Here is a 17,502-nt window from a genome sequence, read left to right on the forward strand (position 1 = left end):
AAACAAGCCCCATCCCTGGGTCACCTTTTTAACAATCCCACTCCCATCCACTCACCCTGTTGTAGTTCCAGATGGTCTTCCATGATAAATTTTGGGTTTTTTGCTCGATGATTGCCACCCTTGTTTGACTATTGATCTTCACACCTTGTGAGATACCGGTGATAGTGATTTGAGAGTCTCCTCCAAAGATGATTTGCTGGTCTCCATTTGTCTTCTGAGACTGGAAAAACAAATGCAGCACTTTTAGATGGTAACATTAGTCTGTGTTGTCTCCACTGCTTTTAAAAAACCCTTGCTACAATAGAAGAAGTTCTGTCCCCCCACTAAGAGCCAGAAGTGGCATCAGTATTTTCAAATAGACCCAGAATCAAGGCATTGGTATTGGGCAGTACCCATAAGAATTCTTTTCAAGGATTCCATGAATCATTGCTGCATCTGACACCTGTGATTTGGTTCCTTTAGAGATTCATCTGTTTGAAAAGACGTCAATTCTTTTACTTCAAAGTGTTGGAGAAAGAATCAAGGAGATTTCATGAAGCAGGGAATAGAGACAGAGTAGCCATGCATGTGGAAATTGTTAATTTATACTCACATAATCAGCAAGGGCTGGGGTCAGGACAAGTCCTAGAAGGACTGCAGTCAAAATCTGAAATGAAAATCAAATACAAAATGAAACTGCAACTCTGGCTGACAAATCTGGTCATGGCACTCCTCCTTCCCTTTTCCTAATCTGATGTTCAAGGGTCCCCCTTGGATCCCTTTTTTGCTTTCAGCCTGGGATTGCATCCGTGCCCCCAAAGGGAGGCACCCTCGCTGTACCCCAGGGTGCTCACAGTAGACACATTTCACACTTGCTCTCTCAAGAGCTGAACCTCAAGTTGTTTCTCGGAGCTGTGCAGGCACACACAGGCATTCTACAAGAGTAAAGAGGAGAAAGCTTTTCCATTTCTTCTGCTCTGGCATTGCAGGAAGGGCTTGATGCACTGGTGCAGTGCTGCAGTGGTGCAAAAGCCTTGGCAATAACGGGCATGGATGAGGCTTCCTGCTTTCTGAATAATGTACAGCCAAGCCGTGAAGAAAGCCTTCCCTGCTCAGCTCCTCTGGGGAACAGGGGCTGAGCTGCTCCTTCTGGAGAAGCACAGTGTCCCCAGAGAAAGCCTTAGTGCTGCAGAGAGGCAGAAGCCCTTCAGAGAGACAAAGGAATGGGTCTGAATCAAAGTTTCAGTTCCTAAGGAAGAAAAGCATGCATACTTACAGGTAGATTCATCCTGACTGCAGAGCTGATGCTCCTGCAGGTAGAATGAGCAGTGTGAACCCTCCACCTTTTATATGTTTTCAGAAATCAGTGTAAAAATGCTGAGTGTTGCCATAAAATTATTTTGTCATTTGTTTCCCTGTCACTTGTCCCTGAAAATTATTTCCTGGTGTAACTACTTGATAAACATGGGAATTGTATTTCTGAACCATTTGACCTCCTGGAGTCTGATAGTTATCAAATAGGAATCCATTTGCAGTGAAAAATTAAATATGTTTCTAGTATTTTTCTAACATGTACTATTTACTTTTGAAAATTCACATCAAACTTAAGACCGGAGATATCCTAGGGCTTAAACAAGAACATGAAAAGCTTTGCATTAGGCAAAATATGTGAAAGCCTTTTTACCTTCCAAAATATACTGTATGTTATCGGGTCACCATAGCACCCACTCAAATGTGGCGCTGAGGGCTGAGGGATCTGTGCCTCTGTGGGCTTGTCAAAGGAGCCCTGAGACATTTACACCTTTCCAGCTTTGTTAATTTACAGTTGTTGACAGATTTTTCCTCTTAAGTGCATGAAGTTAAAGCAGTTTTGCGAGCAGTTGGACCTTGCTGCTGGCGTTTTATTCTCCTGGGGACAGTATTGCAGCAGGCATTGTCCCTTTCCAGGAGCAGCTGTGACCTGTTATTCCCTGCCTGGAGAACAGGGAAAATATAGCTTGGATATTAGGAAAGTGTTTTTTACAGATAGGGTGGAAAAGCACTGGAGTGGTCTGCCCGGGGAGGTGGTGGATTCATCTCTGGATGTGTTTAAAAACAGGCTGGATGTGGCACTTGGTGCCATGGTCTAGCTGAGGTGTTGGGGCTGGGTTGGATTTAATGATCTTGAAGGTCTCTTCCAACCTAGTGATTATGTGATTCCATGTGTGATTCCGTGTGTGATTCCATGTGTGATTCCGTGTGTGATCCTGTGTGTGATTCTGTGTGTGATCCGCCTGTGCCTGTGGCACCTCAAGGAAAATGCAGTGTCAGGTTGAAAAAGGAGAGGAGAGGAGAGGAGAGTGTGTCCAGAAACCCCAGGCAAGGCAGACAGGAACGATTCTTTAAGTGCTGCAATCCTACGGTTGCTTTTCTCTGGAGATGCTAAAAAATTCTTGGGTGCAGTTTTGCTTTGGTTTTCACGTCAGTTGACCCTTAGAGTCCCCAAAAGGCCTTTCCTGAAGAGAATGGGCTGCTGCACCCTTTTCCTTGGAGTAACCCTGGGGTGTTCCCGAGTGGGTAAAGTGTCTCTTGGAGTAACTCCTTTCAAAGAGCAAGGAAAGGGCCCCTGAGGGAGGAGGGCAGGGGAAGATGTGGTGTTTTCCAGACAGAGTTGCTGAAGTTTTCGATGAAGAAAGTAGGCTCAGGCTTTTTGCTTTACTTTTGTCCTAACACCTGTTCTCAACCCCAGGCTTCATTTAATACACCTCTTAATTCTGTTATCTGCAATTCAGTTTTTGAGCTGGTCAGAGCAACAGTGCATCTCTCTATTTGCAATTGACAATATTTATTTTTGAAGCAAAACATTTCACATTGTGTCACATTACTGCATTTTACTGTTAATTAGAAGTCAAGATAAAAATCAGTTATGCTGATCTCATGTTGTCTTAAATATGGGTAATGTGGTAGGTGTAGCACCATTTTCTTCTAGTATTGATAAATTGACTGAACTCAAGGCAGCATGTGAACTCTCCCCAAGAAGTTGCACTGGAAGAGGTTTAAATGCCAAAATTGGGATTTTGCAAGGACGTTAGTTTAGCAACTTGTCTTTGGACTTGCTTCTGCTTTTTCAAAGGGTTTGTGAAAACACAGCACAGACCATTGTAGGTTGATGATAAATTTTACTGAGACTCAACAGCTTCCATACAGAGCAGAAGAAAGATAAATGATTGAAAATATGATCAAGAGAAGATTATCAAGGCGAAAAATCTTACTAATGTGCACACAATTCTATGAATTTTCTTCTGCAAACTTTGTCAGGAATAACCACAGTAATAAACAGGCAGTTCATTAATCTTAAATTTCAATCATGAAATATCTCACTCCAAGAAGTTTCATCCTGATGAGAAGTTTGATCCTCTTAAAAAGTTTGATCCTGAGAGAAGAAGAAAAAACCAATTAGATTTGGACTGAGAAAATATGAAGATAAAAATGTAGCTGAAATGCTTCCAATGAGTTGCCTCAAAATTCCAGATTTATGTCAAAAACTAGAGCCCAGAAGCTTCCTGAGAAAGCTGAGACTGACAGACTTGCTGGGTTTCCTTAGGTTTTATACATGGATGTATAAAAAGCCATAGAAAACCACAAGATCTCACTAAGTGGCATGCTCATGTTTGCTTGAATCCTCTTTTTTAATCCTGTGCTAGTTTTGGAGCCGCAGGGCTGTCAGTAGCAGACTCACCAGGAGCTGGGTAGGCGAGGTAGGAGGGAATTCCTCTGCACAGGGCTTGGATGCGTTTTCCATACGGGCTCAAGCTTTGGAGTCTGTTCCTGGAGATGATGAAGCGATTCTCTCTGGGTGGCAATTGGTAAGGCCCGAGTACCTGAGAATCAAAGAAACAAATCCAGAAAACAGCATTTAGGAAAACCAAACCCGGAGTTCAGAACTGGCAATGCACATATTGAGAGCAGCCTGATGAGAAGGACCTGGGGCCTGGTCCTCCTGGATCTGGTCCTCCTGGACCCAACAGGCTGGACATGACCCACCAACATGGACCAACAGCCCAGGAACCCTCCACGTGCTGGGCTGAGCCCCAGCATGGGCAGCAGCTCCAGGGGGATTCTGCCCCTCTGCTCAGGTGAGACCCATCTGCAGAGCTGCCCCCAGCCCTGGGGCCCAGGAAGGACCTGGGGCAGCAGGACAGAGCCCAGAGGAGGCACCAGCATGGTCAGAGGGATGGAGCAGCTGTGCTGTGAGGAAAGGTTGAGGTGATGGGGATTGTTCATCCTGGAGGAGAGAAGTTTCAGGTGACCTCATCATGGCCTGCCAGTACCTGAAGGAGCAGAGAGGAAAGATTGGGCAAGACCATTTATAAGGGTGTGGAGTGAAAGGACAAGGAGAAAAGGCTTCCCACTGCCAGAGGGCAGGGTTAGATGGCATACTGGGAATAAATTATTCCCCATGAGGGTGGGGAGGCCCTGGCACAAGTTGCCCAGAGAAGCTGTGGCTGCCTCATCCCTGGGAATGTCCAAGGCCAGACTGAACAGTACTTGGTATTATTCCTGGGCAGTGCAACTTTTGAAGGAACTTTTAGAGCGACTCGGCCCTGCTGAGAAAGTTCTCTTCGGTTCCTGGAGCCTTTTCTCCTGCATAGGAACAAGGGCTTTTCACTGACAATCTTTTGCCCCACTTTCAACCACCATCCTACCTCGTCTCCTGGAGGTGGTGTAGGAAAGGGTTTGCCAAGCCAAAACCTCTTGCTGGTTGTAGCAATGATGCAGGTGTTCTTTGAAAACACCTTGGTTGCAACGTAGCCCTGTTAAAGTTAAACAAAAACCCCTTTTTGTTGCAAACAATATACAGGGAAAGAGAAGTGCGTTGCTAGAGAGAGGCACTGGTTAAATGAAAGGCTTCCTACAGTGCAAATAGTCACAGGGAAAGAAAAATATTGGTCCTTTCAATTATATTGTTTTGGCAAATGTGTCATGGAGGCTGACAGGAGACTTTGGTAAAAGGTAAATTGCCTCCTCCTGTAATGCCACGTGTATGGTGTGTTCTCCTGCTTAGGGAAGGTGAAGGAATTTGCTGCTGAAAAGCTAATGCAGCACACAGTGGCCAGCAGAAACAATCCTAAGGCTGAAGGAGCACATTTTCAAGCATCTCCTTTAAAATACAATGAAATTTAGTTGAAGCTTTGGTGGTTTTTAGAAAACATTTGTCTTTTTTACCATTTTTCTTGTGCCATGGTGGCAGCTACTTACAGCCTTGAAGTCCCAGACGGTTTTCCAGGCCTCAGACCCATCCTTTGGGGTGGTGCTGACCCTGATCCCAGAGTAGATTGAGTTTTCACTGGGCTGCTCATTAAAGTTATTCTCCATGTTCTGATTTTTGGAAAAGATTAAAAGAGGTAAGGATTTAGCTTTGTGGATTCCCAGCAGTGTTTCACTCAATAAAACATTAGCTACAGTAACCATCTTTTGGGAAATTACTTTTCTTGGAGATCAGATTAAAGGGGAGATGATTTCTTGGCTCAGAATGATGGGAACCTTTACTTTCTAAGTAATCAAAATAATTCCTTATTGTTTCTTCCCTAGCAGGATCTTGCTGGCACCAGATTATTTAGAGTATTCTACTGTATTTTGTGGTCAGATCAATCGTGTTAATATTTGTTTCTCTCCATACCATTATTTTCAGTGTTTGTGCTCATCTCAGGACCAGACTTCCCTGATTCCATGTATGGCAAACTGATACATCAAGCATGGAAATAATTTCTTTGTTATCACAGAAAAATTAAAATGCAATTTTTGTCTAAATATCAGATTTAAAAACCAGCTTCACTTCCAGAAACCCTTTTCTCAGAGGTAAGAGCTGAAGCCAGTGGTTCCTGTGGCAGTAGTGAGCAGCTGTGTGTAGCTCTATACTTACATAGTCGGCAAGAGCAGGAGCCAGGAAAACTCCAAGTAGAGAAGCAATCACAATCTGAAATGAACATTTGGAATTCAGAACACCTGAAGATCATGCTGCTTATCTTGCATCAAATTATTCGCTGTCTTAAAATAATTTTGACTTCCTGTTTACTTTGTGTACGGACTCAGCATTTTCTGCAGGGGGGTCCAGCTGAAGAGGATTGAAATGTGCAGGAGATTTATTTCTTGATGAGTTCATAGAACACATGCATAGAAATGGCTCGTAGCCCCAGCACTGCACCTTGCCCAGGCAAGAAGGTCATTCAAACACAGTGGGTTCTAAAAATTGCCCAGCCCCAATTCATCAACTTATTGGAAAAAATGCTCTCTGAGATATTTTCTTTGCAAGACTGAGCTTTTCATCTCGAGCTTTTGATGTCAGACATGGAGCAGATCTGAGAAACGTCCATGTGCATCTGTTGTGAAGAGCTGGAATATGGGGGCACATTCCAGCCCTGGAACACAGCAGAAAGGCACCTGAGCATCTTCACAGTGATCTCACCCTCCAAATACAGGACTAATAGTCTAAAGGGAGGCACAGGCACTTCAGAAAACTGGGATACCAAGCATTTGTTACCCTTTATAAAGCCAGAGTTTCAACAACTCACGAGCCCGCTGTTGCTCGGGTTTGTCCAAACTAGGCTGATACCTTTTGGAGAGCTTTCCTATTGTTATGATGAAAAATTCTTTTGGGATAACTATTGTGAACAACTATTCTCTTGAAGTCAATCCTATGAATATTGAATCAGTCCCAGATTTTATCTCCTTCAAAGGAGGACTGTGATGAAAAAGGTCCATGTCCAACTCAGAGCATTTAGAAGTAATGCTTAGGTATTTTTCCTACACCAGTTTCAGGCTGCTGTAAATACCTCAGTGTCACCATCCTGCCCTTGGAGTCTCTTGTGTCACATTCTCAGCAAACAGCTGAGCCTTAATTTTATGTGACTTGCTGAGACTGTTGATTTGCCTCTGAGTGCTGAAGGAGAGAGAGAATATTGTCCTGTGGACGTGTCACGAGTGTGTGTCGCCCCTGGAGCAGAGCCCTTCTCTCTTTCATGTTTCAGCATGTGGAGCTCCATCCCTGCCAAAAGGGAAATTTCTCCCCTGCAGTCCCCACCCCTTTGGCATTTTCACTTTGAAAATGCCCTTTGGCATGTTCACTTTGTCAGAAATCACTAAGAGTTCTCTCAGTGCCAAGAAAAGCTCAAAACCACTTAAAAGCTGCCCAGCCTTAAGAGTTTTATGAGAAAGTGATAGATATACTTACAGGGAACTTCATTTGGATGGCAAGCCAGGCCAGCTCTGCTGCTAATTGATGTGTACTCTTACTTTTTATACATAATATCCCCAAGTTAAATCTGAAAATGGGTTTACCTTATTGGCAGGTGCCCTGTGTTCACAGAAGCATGACGAGTTTCCTGGGGAAGTGCTCTGATAAGAGGAGGCTTTGATACCTGCCTGATTGAATTCATGGCATACAGGGAGCTGAGAGAAAAGTGCTCATGGTAAGCTCAGTATATTAAACAGCCACTTTTACATGAAAAAAGAAATTATAAGCAGAAGCAGAGCAGAGATTCCCAGTAAACTTGCAGTGATGCTTTGTGCCAAGGTGGCAAAGGACTCAGCCTGAAGTTGTGCCCCTGACCAAAAGCACCATTCAAGCCAAGGGGGTGGTAATCTTGCTATGTGAAAAATATTAAGTTTCTTCTTGTAAGACATAGCCCTGAATCTTCACAGAGCCTCTTCAGGAGAGTAACACCTGATTATGGACTAAGGGCTGATTTGAGAAAGGGACCATAAATTTTAGGTAGCAAGGTTCACCGAGGGATCCTGAGTCACAGCTTTGTAAACTAAGCCTCACTGCCTGAGGACTGGCAAAGGTGAAATTAGAGGGGTTTAAACCCTTCTTAGGCAGCTTCAGCTACTTCCTATTGGAGGGTGCCTCTAGGACTGTGGGGCTTGTGTTTATACACATGCCTGCTGCTTTCAGGGGTGTTCCAGGGAGATGTGTGGTGAACTGTGGGCAAAAAGTCTCCAAAAAGCAAGGCTTGCCTATTGGAAATACATCGAAGGCATTGCCCGAGACAACCAGCTCAGGCTGTGTCACAATCACATTAATTAGCAAATGCTTTTTAGAAATTAACCTTTAGTTTTTGTCCTTGTCTGCTGGGATCAGCAGAGCTCAGTCAGTGCAATGCAAGGTGCAGATCATGGCTATTGTAGTTTTCCTTCAGTAAATAAATACTGATCTCTCCTGCTGCTCTGCCCTTAGCTGTGCCTCAGCAATCGGATGCTGAGGGAAGCAGGAGCTGCTGCTTCTCGAGTGTTCTTCAAAGAAAATGAGTACATGAAGGCATAATCCCTGAGCAAAAGTTAAATTAAGCTTTTTTTTTTTTTAACTTGTGGTGCCTGAACCCTGTTAGAGTCCTGCTGTGATTTCGACTTTACTGTCGACATCTCTGCTGAGTATTTCTGACATACCTGTAATCTTAAAAATAAAGAATCTTTTGAGAAGAAGGGACAGAGCCAGCTTTCAAGAGGAGTGTAACATCAACCTAATTAGTCTACCTGGGTTTAGCAGAATTTGATATCTGTTTATGTGTTTTCTGATATATTGCTTAGCAGCACAGCATTGTTATGCTTGAGATAACTTTTTCTCATGTGGACTTAGGTGGCATAAAGCAAATGTGTGCAATTTCCTTTTTTTCTTTTTCCACTGAGGCCTGTTTGCTGAGAGATATTTCTGTACAATCTCCTTCTCCTTTTTTTTTCTGATAAGAGAAATTACAGAAATGTGTTTGCCGTTAGTTTGGGTTCTTGTTTTATTGGGAGGGAACCAGCCTCGATTATGACCTTCTAGCAGAAAGCAGAGTGTGATTCATCCAGGTGCCAGCACTGGCTGGTGCGGGACAGCGGATGAGGAGGAGTCCAGGCAAGGCTGCAATCTCCTGGCAACACCAGAGAACATTCTCGTGGCGACATCGTGGTCATTGGCATTCTCACAAAATGCAGAAATCAGTGGGGATTCAGAGGGGGAATCCCCTGCTGCTCCTTTTGTTTGTGACCTTGTGCACACCACGGAGCCTTGGGGTTTTTGTGTTCTTCCCTCCTGAGCTGAGCAGGCCAGAAGTGCCCCAGGCTGTCCCGTGAAGCACATCTGCTATTCCTAACTCTCTCTCTCATTTCAGCTCTGCCCATGGGGGTCACTGACCAAAAATGAGCAGCACCTCCTGCCAAGAGTCCCTGCACACAGAATGGAATGGGGTCATGGAGTCCCACAATGGTTGGGGTTGAAGGGGCCTTAAAGATCCTCCAGTTCCAGCCCCCTGCCATGGACAGGGATGCCCCTCACTGCCAGGTGGCTCAGGGCTCCATGAAATATTTTCAGTGAAAGAAATGGCTGAAGAATTGGTCTAATTGTTGGCTGACATGGAGGCCACCATGGCACAGGTGTTCCTTCCCAACATTTCTCTGCAATTTCTGTCAATCAGGCTGTTAGGGATTGTGTTTCAGAAGACAAAATGCAGTCTGTGTGAATAAATAGCAGTGTTATTCCCAATGCCATTTAATTCTGCACAACATCCTGTTAAATATTTAAAAAAATAGCACCAGCAATACTAAAGTTTAAACCAGTGAATAATGGCCATTTGCAGAGTGATTGATTTACTGAGACTTACTGAGTGCTTTAAATATATCTGGGTCAGGTTATCTGTGCCAACCCAAAATTCAGATAGGAGGCTTACGACATGTAGATATGGACTTGTTCGAGTCATGAAGGAAAGTTCTGTCAAGTGTTTCCCACACCTCCTGCAAGATATAAAAGTTGAAGGTCTCTGGGACTTCCTTGCGTTCTTACCTTCTGCAGCCTCTTGCTCTCATCTGAAAGAAAAATGAAGAGATTTGTGAGTATATCCATTTCTGTTGAACTTTTAATAAATACTGTGAGTTCCTCGCTTTTAAAAACAGAAGGATAGAGAAGAAGATGCTCAAGTGAGTGGTGCAATACAGTGGAACAATAACATGATCTGTGTGTTGTTTCTTCGGGTCGAAAGAGGAGAACTTGCATTTCTTGGGTCAGCAAAGTCAGTGGAAGACTCATTTGAGCAAAGAATGCAGAAGTGGTTACAGTTCCAAAGGGGGTTTGGTTATGATTTAATGAATGCAGTTATAGAGGCAAATCAAGAGGGAACATGGCATCAAGGAGGGACTTCTGAAAACTGCAGAAATGCCATGGTCAAGTTATTCTGCTTTTTCAGTTACAGGCAAAGGAGACCCTGATAGAAAAAAAACTTTACAATGAGGAATTGCAGTTGTTTTCAGCTAATATACATGCTAAGTGGGTGGTTTTTCAAACTGATGCTCCAGCTCCCTCCCTCAGCTGATGGACTGGGTGTTTTTATGGCACTGCCTGGTGTTTCTGACGAGTGAGAATTCTGATTCCTCTTACAGGCTGCAGTCCTCATTTGCCTGGGAGTCTTTTGGGCTCACATTTCTGCATTGAACGTGAGTAGATTGATGAGCCTTTTCCTGCACATGAGCATTCAAAATGTGTTGGATCCCTGGGCAGGGGGAATAGAACAGGAAGAAAACCACAGAAGAAACTAAAACCAACAAATTGCTTATTGTCAAGTGTAGAGAAAAAGAGCTTTTGCCAGAGGTTCTGTACAGGTGCAAAGTAACAAGTCAGGGTGACAGAGGTCCCCTTAGCTCAATCCAACATTTGGAGACTGGAGCAGTCTCCTGCCAGTCCCTGCTGCCCAGAATGACTGGGATGTCCCATGCAGGTTTTCCCCAGCCTGCAGGAGGGCCTGTTTTATAACTGACCTCCATCTCAAGAGCCTCCTCAGACTGCTCCAGGGTGCAGCAAACACCAAATCCCAAGAGCCCACCGTTCTTAAGGGATTTGGTATTTACGTGAAGCAGAAAGCACTGGGGGTTGCTGTGCCTGCTAAAAATGGAAGCCAGGTGGTAAACAATGACTTTGTGCTTTTTACCAAAGACCTTTGTGCTGCGAGATCCCATCAACAACTATGTCACTGGGACCATGACCATCCACAGCGAGGAGCACATCGTCGACGTGCACGTCCGCTCGGGCGTCTACTCCTCTGACACCATCTTTGACTACACACACGTGAGTAAATCCAGGGATCCAGCTCCAATTAACCCCTCAGGAAGTCTTTAAAATCAGAAATTATTTTAGTGTGTTCTCGCCACATCTTGTCCCAGAACACTGTTTGCTTGAGGGCTCCCAGCACCTTTCTTCACCCCTACAATGGGGCAGTTTAAAAGACTTGAAATGAAACTCGTGGTGGCAGCTCCTGGAAGTGAAGAAGGTCCCTGACCTCAGTGGGGCTGGAGGTGGGGATGGGCTGCCAGCACTCATGGGCAGCAGAAATCTGTCAGAAATGATGCAGGGACAGGCACCAGGACAGGAGAGAAAGGAAAAAAGCAGCAACCTCTGCAGCCATTTGCTGTTCCTTCCAGGTTGCCCCAAAGAGTAGAGAGCAATGTCGGCGTTAGTTAAATAATTTCTGACGATTTAACCTCAATTCTTTCCATCCCAGGGGTATATTGCCACCAGGCTGTTTTCACGAAATGCCTGCTTTATCATGAAAATAAAGAAGGAACTGATCCCAGACCTGGAAGAGATTGGACGTCTGGCATTTGAGAGAGAGGTGACTCTGGGGGGGCTGGCAAGGAAGGGTGGGAGCAGTGTGGTGGCAGGGGGACCCTCCCCTCTGCCCCTAAAGCAGCTCAGGAATGACTTGTGCTGTCTTAGCAATGACGGGGCTGTTCTGACAAGACACAGCTTGAGGGGAATGTCATGCAGAACATTCTTTTAAGATAACAAACCATCATGGCTCCCCTGCAGCTTTGTTGAGGTGTCTTGAGCTGTACAATCCTGGCCTTGGAACTGATGTCCTTTGGCCATTTTGAGGTGATCACAATACAAGTTCAGGCAAACTTTCCCTTTATTCGTTGTCCTGCTGATATTTTGACCTTGATATTGCCTGAATTTTATTTTTTTTTTCAGAACAAAAAGTAGAGATCGATTTACTTTGACCAGATTTTGACTTCCTTATTCAGGCTGAGGTTTCAGAAGGAGACTGGAAGTATTGCCTGGAGGTGAACTGGAGTTCTGGCCTGTTTTGTGTCAGCCCAGTAGCACATTTACAGCAAAACTTGCTGCCAATAATATAAGTTTTTATGGCAGCAATACAGCTCAGGCTTGCTGTGCTGGCACAATCAATATCTGGTGAATTTTGTTATTGAATAGCTTGTTTGTTTTTTTAAATAATGAAATTTCTTTATCTAATGTTCTTTTGTGAGGCAAAGGAAGGTGATTTTGGGTTTGGGAGCCTTCTCAAGGGTGTCCCAGTGGAGTGAAGCTAAAGCTACATTTCTGATGGTGTTTAACCTTTTCTTCTCAGACCATGAGGGATGTATACTCTCCAAATAATGTGTGGGCCCAGTTCCAAGCTGGCAGCTCCAGGCTGGGGCACTTTAAAGACTGGATTCTCTATGGGAAATACATTGAAAATCTCTGCACGGGGCTGCCTCTCTACGAGCTGGTGGCCACTGAACGTAAGTCACAGGTCAGGGCCTTGTGGCTCTGCCCCAGGGCACCTTTCTCCCCTTGGAACCCAAACCCTCCTGGCACCCTGCAGCTCTGCAGGCATTTCTTCCCCTTGAGCTGCACCACAAATGTTCTGCAGAGTTCTGACACAAACAGAAGCCTTGAGTAGGGTCATAATTGGGGATTGAGATTTGTGTGTTTAATTTAAGGCTTTTCCTAGCTGGATACAGGGAGCTCATCTGGTAAGGAGACTCTGATACTGAGATAGATACTGATATACTGATACTATCTTTATTTTCTTGGGATTTTTTAGCACCAGCAAATGATGATGGCTGTGCCAGTGCTGGCATTCCAAGCATTCTGGGCCTTAAAATCTGTGAAGAACTCATTGCAACTGAATATTGACATTTCTGTTGCAAGGAAATGCCTTTTTGAATGTTTTAGTGATGGTAACCACGTTCTCCAGCTGGAACAGAACTCTGGTATGAGGCTCAACCTGCCTATGCAAAGCTTTGATGCATAAGAAGCCTATGACATACAAATAAATAGAACGCTTTAATAAATAAACAGAATTCTTTGTCTGTTTCTTGTGCCCAAAATCAGAACACAATGACAGTGGGCCTTGTGAGTTGCCCTGCAGAAAAGACGAATTTCCCCCTTGGTCCATTCCTGTGCTGGGGCTGCAGCATGGCCCAGGCATTGGTTTGTGCTTCATAAAGAGAAGAAACAGAAACAGAATTGATTTTTTCCAGTGGAGAACTTCACTTTGGCATCAGCACCCTTGTGGAGGATGGCTGGGGGAGTGAGCAGGCAGGTGAATGAAGGTGGAGGGAGGGAGCAGATGCACACATTTGCAAAGCAGCTGGAATCCTGCAGGGCCTCTGGGAATTTGCAGCAGTTTGAATGCGTGCAGTGGGCCAGAGAGATTTCCCAAGCCTGGGCAGAGGACACTGTCCCAGCCCTGAGAGATTTGTGCCTTGGAATAAAGTTTTCCTTTCACACAGTGGCACAAAGAGCTTGGTGAGTGTGCCACGTGTGCTTTGTGTCAGGAGGCGATGGAAATCCAGGATGGGGCAGGGCTGGGGAGCAGATCCCAGGGGTGCTTGGTCTCTCACAGCCCTCCCTCCAGGGCCGGCAAGGGTTGTGTGTTTTGGGGATGAAGACTCAATGTTTACTGTTTATTGGAGCCTTGAGTGGCTGCCAGAGGGCAAGGACTTCCTTTGGAGGAAAATGGCCCCAGGTCTGCAGTTTGTGATTTTCAAATCAGGCTCCTCTCAAACCATCTGCTAGATAATAAAAGAGCATTTCAACACATGGTGAAGCTGTTCTTTTAGATTAATTGTATTCATGACAGGCTGCAGGTTCTTTGTGGTCCAAAAAACATTTCTGGAGGGTCAAACTTTGTTAGTTAAATCCACAAATAATTGTTCTGTGTTCTGTGGACCCTGAAACCAGTCTCAACACCTCATTATCTGCCATTTAATTTTGAGCTAGGGAGATAGTGGTCCTGGCCTTCCTCTCAAATGGAAGAATATTGCTTCTAGACTTAATTTTAGTTTGTGGTCTCACAGGATCAGTCAGGCCTGTGAGGAGTATATTTTTTATATATTAAATTTGCACTTTGTGTTTGTTGTTTAGTCAATAAAGCTTCAGCTCTCCATCCACTGTCCCAGCCCCGCCCATGTCCAGGTGTCCAGCTCAGGGGAAACTTCTGGATGCAGCACCCCAGGGGCAAATCTGTGCTGGGGCTGCTGCACCTCTTGGGAGAGAGGAGGAAGCACAGGAAGAACCATAAACCACACAACCCATGTGGCCATGCTCTGATCCCCCCAGTTTTCCAGAGAAAAACTCTGGAAAAGTTTTCCCTCTGTTCCCAAACTGCAGCTCAGAATTCAGAGCCCTTGAGCCTCCCTGTTGGTATCACCAACAACCACAAAGATCAGGCTAGAAAGGGCTGCAGAGCAAAAGAAATTTATTCTAGATTTAAAATAACTAATCACAGGGCAAACAGGAATGTACAGCCAGCTTTGAACAAACCAGAGAAAATTACTTAGGCAGGAGAAAGTTTGATATTTTATTTATTTATACTGTATTTGCCCTTGCTATTTCCTGCCATTTCATTCTTTGTTGGCTAGGCCACAGTTTACAGTATGCTTTATGGACCTGTCTTGGATTATAATAAATCTGTTTTTCTTATCTTGCAGGTGCTTGATATTAAAACTGGACTACAGGGAAAGACCAAAGAGGTAAAAATCAGCAACAGGTAAAATCACATCCAGTTGTTGCCTGAAGTAACTGCAGTCTGAAAATGCCAGCCTTTAAATCCACCCTCTGTCAGCTCTGAATGTTCATGATGTGAAGGAATCTCAGAATCATGGAGTTGTTAAGGTTGGAAAAGTTTAAGTTCATCAAGTTAAGTTTAAGTTCTTCAAGTTCAGCCATCAACCCACCACCACCCCCATGGTCACCATCAACCCACGTCCCCAGGTGCCACATCCACGAGTTTTTTGAGCATTTCCAGGGGTGGGGACTCCAGCACTGCCCTGGGCAGCTGTGCCAGAGCTTTACAACCCTCACATGAAGAACTTTCCCCAAAATCCACCCTGAGCCTGCCCTGGCCCAGCCTGGGGCCGTTCCCTCTCCTCCTGTCCCTGTTCCCTGGAGCAGAGCCTGACCCCCCCAGCTGTCCCCTCCTGGCAGGAGCTGTGCAGAGCCACAAGGTCCCCCCTGATCCCCTTTGTCTCTCTCTGAGCCCCTTCCCAGCTCCCTCAGCCCCTCCTGGGGCTCCAGCCCCTTCCCTGCTCCATTCCAGTCTCCAGACATGCTCCATCCTCTCAATGCCCTTCTTGCCACAAGGAGCGAAAAATTTATTCATATAATTAATACATTTACATATTAAACCTTTAATTCTATCAATCAGTTAACCTAGAGATGCTCTGTCTGATGTGAACCCTGCTGGCCTGGAGCTCATTAGGAATCAGAATCTTTGTGGGCCCTTTGCGGGCAGAGGATCCTTTTGCACTGTGATCCCTTGTGATTCCTCCTTGCACTGTGAGGTTTTCCAGGGGAATGGATGGAAAATTCCCAGAGATTTCCATGGGAGGCACCCAGAGCCCAGCAGGCAATCTCAGGAACAATGGTGGAGTTGTGTTCCCAGCGCACAAAGCCCACAGCTCGTCCCGATTAACGCCCAAGGTCAACGTGCAGGTGGATAAGGTGGAGCTCCTTGGCACTGACTGAACCCCTGGAGAACAGCACAGCCCCTGGCAGAGGGGGAGAGGGGCAGGGCTGGAACCCAGAGCTGCCACCAAAATGAAAAAGGAGCTTAGATCCTAAAAACACACTGGCTGGAAGAGCCTGGAGAGGGAGAAAGGGTGAGATTCATTACCTTGAAAGTTACCTGATCTTCCCAAGAGCTCCTCTCCACCACATGGCACATTCTGGTTATTATCTAACTTCATCTATCACATTATCATCTAACTTCCTAGCCAGGCTGGTTCTGTAAAAAACAAGGAATTTATTTCATGGCAGAATATTCTGAGAGAGCTGGAGAGCTCAGTGGGAGTGTCTGGGTGTGCCTCAGTATCTGTATGTGTGTGTGAACTAAAACCATATTTATTCCTGGCTGGAACATCAAGATATATTTATATACAATCTATTTTAGAAAATCTGCCCCTGGAGTGTGTGTCTGCAACCACTACAAATTGCCGAGGTCCAACCCAGCAAGATCCATGTGCAAGAGGAAGGGGAAAAATTCCTCACTCAGCTTCAACCAAGGTGCCTGATTTGAAACACTGAGTTTATAAATTATCAGGGGTGAGCTGGGTCTTGCAGCGTTGCTTATTTGAAATAAATTAATGTCTTGGCTGGAGAGCCAGGCCAGATTTCCAAGGAATACACCCCAATTCTTTATTCCTTCCTGCTGGAGAGAGATTCCCATTGTCCACTAGATGGCAAAGGGTGACAGCAGCCTCAGGATCCGGGCTCTGAGATGTGCTAAAAACATCTGAGATGTGGTAAAAACGGCTCAGAAATAAAACAGATTTAATCCTGTCACCCTGTTCCCCAGGAAGTAAAATCTGAGCTGGGATACAAAGCATGAGAATTCATTCTTTCGGGTTTCCAATCCAGTGGGATGTTTATTTTCACTTGTAATTATGCCCCATTTGGTGATTAACGGAACTATTTTTTGATTTCTTAATGATTTTAATTTTTCTCTCTTACATATTTAGATGTAACTTTAAAAAATATAAATATAAAATACAAATATATCTATAATTAATCTAATAATATAACTCAATTAATATTAATACTGTTAATGATATAATAATTAACTATATTTTTAGTATATATAGATATATTTATATATGTTTTTATATATTCTGTTCTATAATGAGACACTGCCTTTGCATGGCCCCATCCTCTGCTGGGTTTGTGTCTCTCACACCCCTGCCAGTCCTTTTCTCTGCCCTTTTTTGCAGCTCACCAGGAGGCAGCTCCCCCTTTATTTAATTTTCTGAGGGTGTGTGCCAGGAGAGGATGGTGATTCAGACCTACTCAAGGTTGTTTTTTTATTGGGTAGAAAACCAAGTGTGGACTAAAGTCAATCCTTTTGTAGCAGTGCTGAAGGAGCAGAAAACACCTTTTAAAAAGCAGTTTGTATTTGCTGGGGTGGGGACTGATGTGGGCTCCTCACGGACCAAGCCGTGGATCCCTGAAATTCCCAATTTTGTAAAATCTGAGGAGCTGCTGCCACTGCACCCTCATTTGCTCTTTTGTGAGCTGTTTTTTAACAGGTGTCAAGAAAAAAAAGCCATTTTGATGTGGTGGTGAAATTCAGAGAGGAATCAGTGCTTTGGCTTTTTGTCCTGGAGAAATGAAAGATTTTGCAGGTGAGGAGCACTGAGCAGCAGCTCTGGCCAGGCCCCTGAGCATGCACAGCCACTCTGAGCATCCCAGCCAAAATCTGCAGAAACCAAGGGGAACAGAACATATTTGTCATC

General features: G+C 44.7%; 1 protein-coding gene and 1 long non-coding RNA gene across 9 annotated transcripts in view; one reads left to right on the forward strand and one right to left on the reverse strand.

Annotated features, from left to right (window-relative positions):
* The window catches only part of LOC135291845 (gastrokine-2-like), a 54,610-nt gene extending 37,127 nt beyond the window's left edge, over nt 1–17,483 (forward strand). For 2 of the 8 annotated variants that reach the window (XR_010354515.1, XR_010354517.1), the window contains 8 exons: nt 7,308–7,427; nt 9,627–9,824; nt 10,372–10,425; nt 10,922–11,053; nt 11,487–11,597; nt 12,354–12,507; nt 12,813–12,981; nt 14,704–15,100. Coding sequence is in view for 2 of the 8 variants with exons in the window: in XM_064406101.1 (XP_064262171.1) it covers nt 9,813–9,824; nt 10,372–10,425; nt 10,922–11,053; nt 11,487–11,597; nt 12,354–12,507; nt 12,813–12,904 (555 nt within the window). In the remaining 6 variants the exon portion in view is untranslated. Of the gene's footprint in view, nt 1–6,814; nt 7,428–9,626; nt 9,825–10,371; nt 10,426–10,921; nt 11,054–11,486; nt 11,598–12,353; nt 12,508–12,812; nt 13,048–14,703; nt 15,101–16,163 lie in introns of those variants that run through there. The other 6 variants (XR_010354518.1, XR_010354520.1, XR_010354516.1 and 3 more) reach the window with 5 other exon arrangements.
* LOC135291846 (uncharacterized) lies at nt 3,706–6,024 on the reverse strand. The gene is made up of 4 exons (XR_010354521.1): nt 5,882–6,024; nt 5,218–5,337; nt 4,665–4,772; nt 3,706–3,839 (listed from the first exon to the last, which is right to left on the reverse strand). It is a non-coding gene; the product is annotated as an uncharacterized LOC135291846 (long non-coding RNA).
* Nucleotides 17,484–17,502: the final 19 nt, after the last annotated feature.

Source organism: Passer domesticus, unplaced genomic scaffold (assembly GCF_036417665.1).
Source record: "Passer domesticus isolate bPasDom1 unplaced genomic scaffold, bPasDom1.hap1 HAP1_SCAFFOLD_131, whole genome shotgun sequence".
Taxonomy (NCBI): Eukaryota; Metazoa; Chordata; class Aves; order Passeriformes; family Passeridae; genus Passer; species Passer domesticus.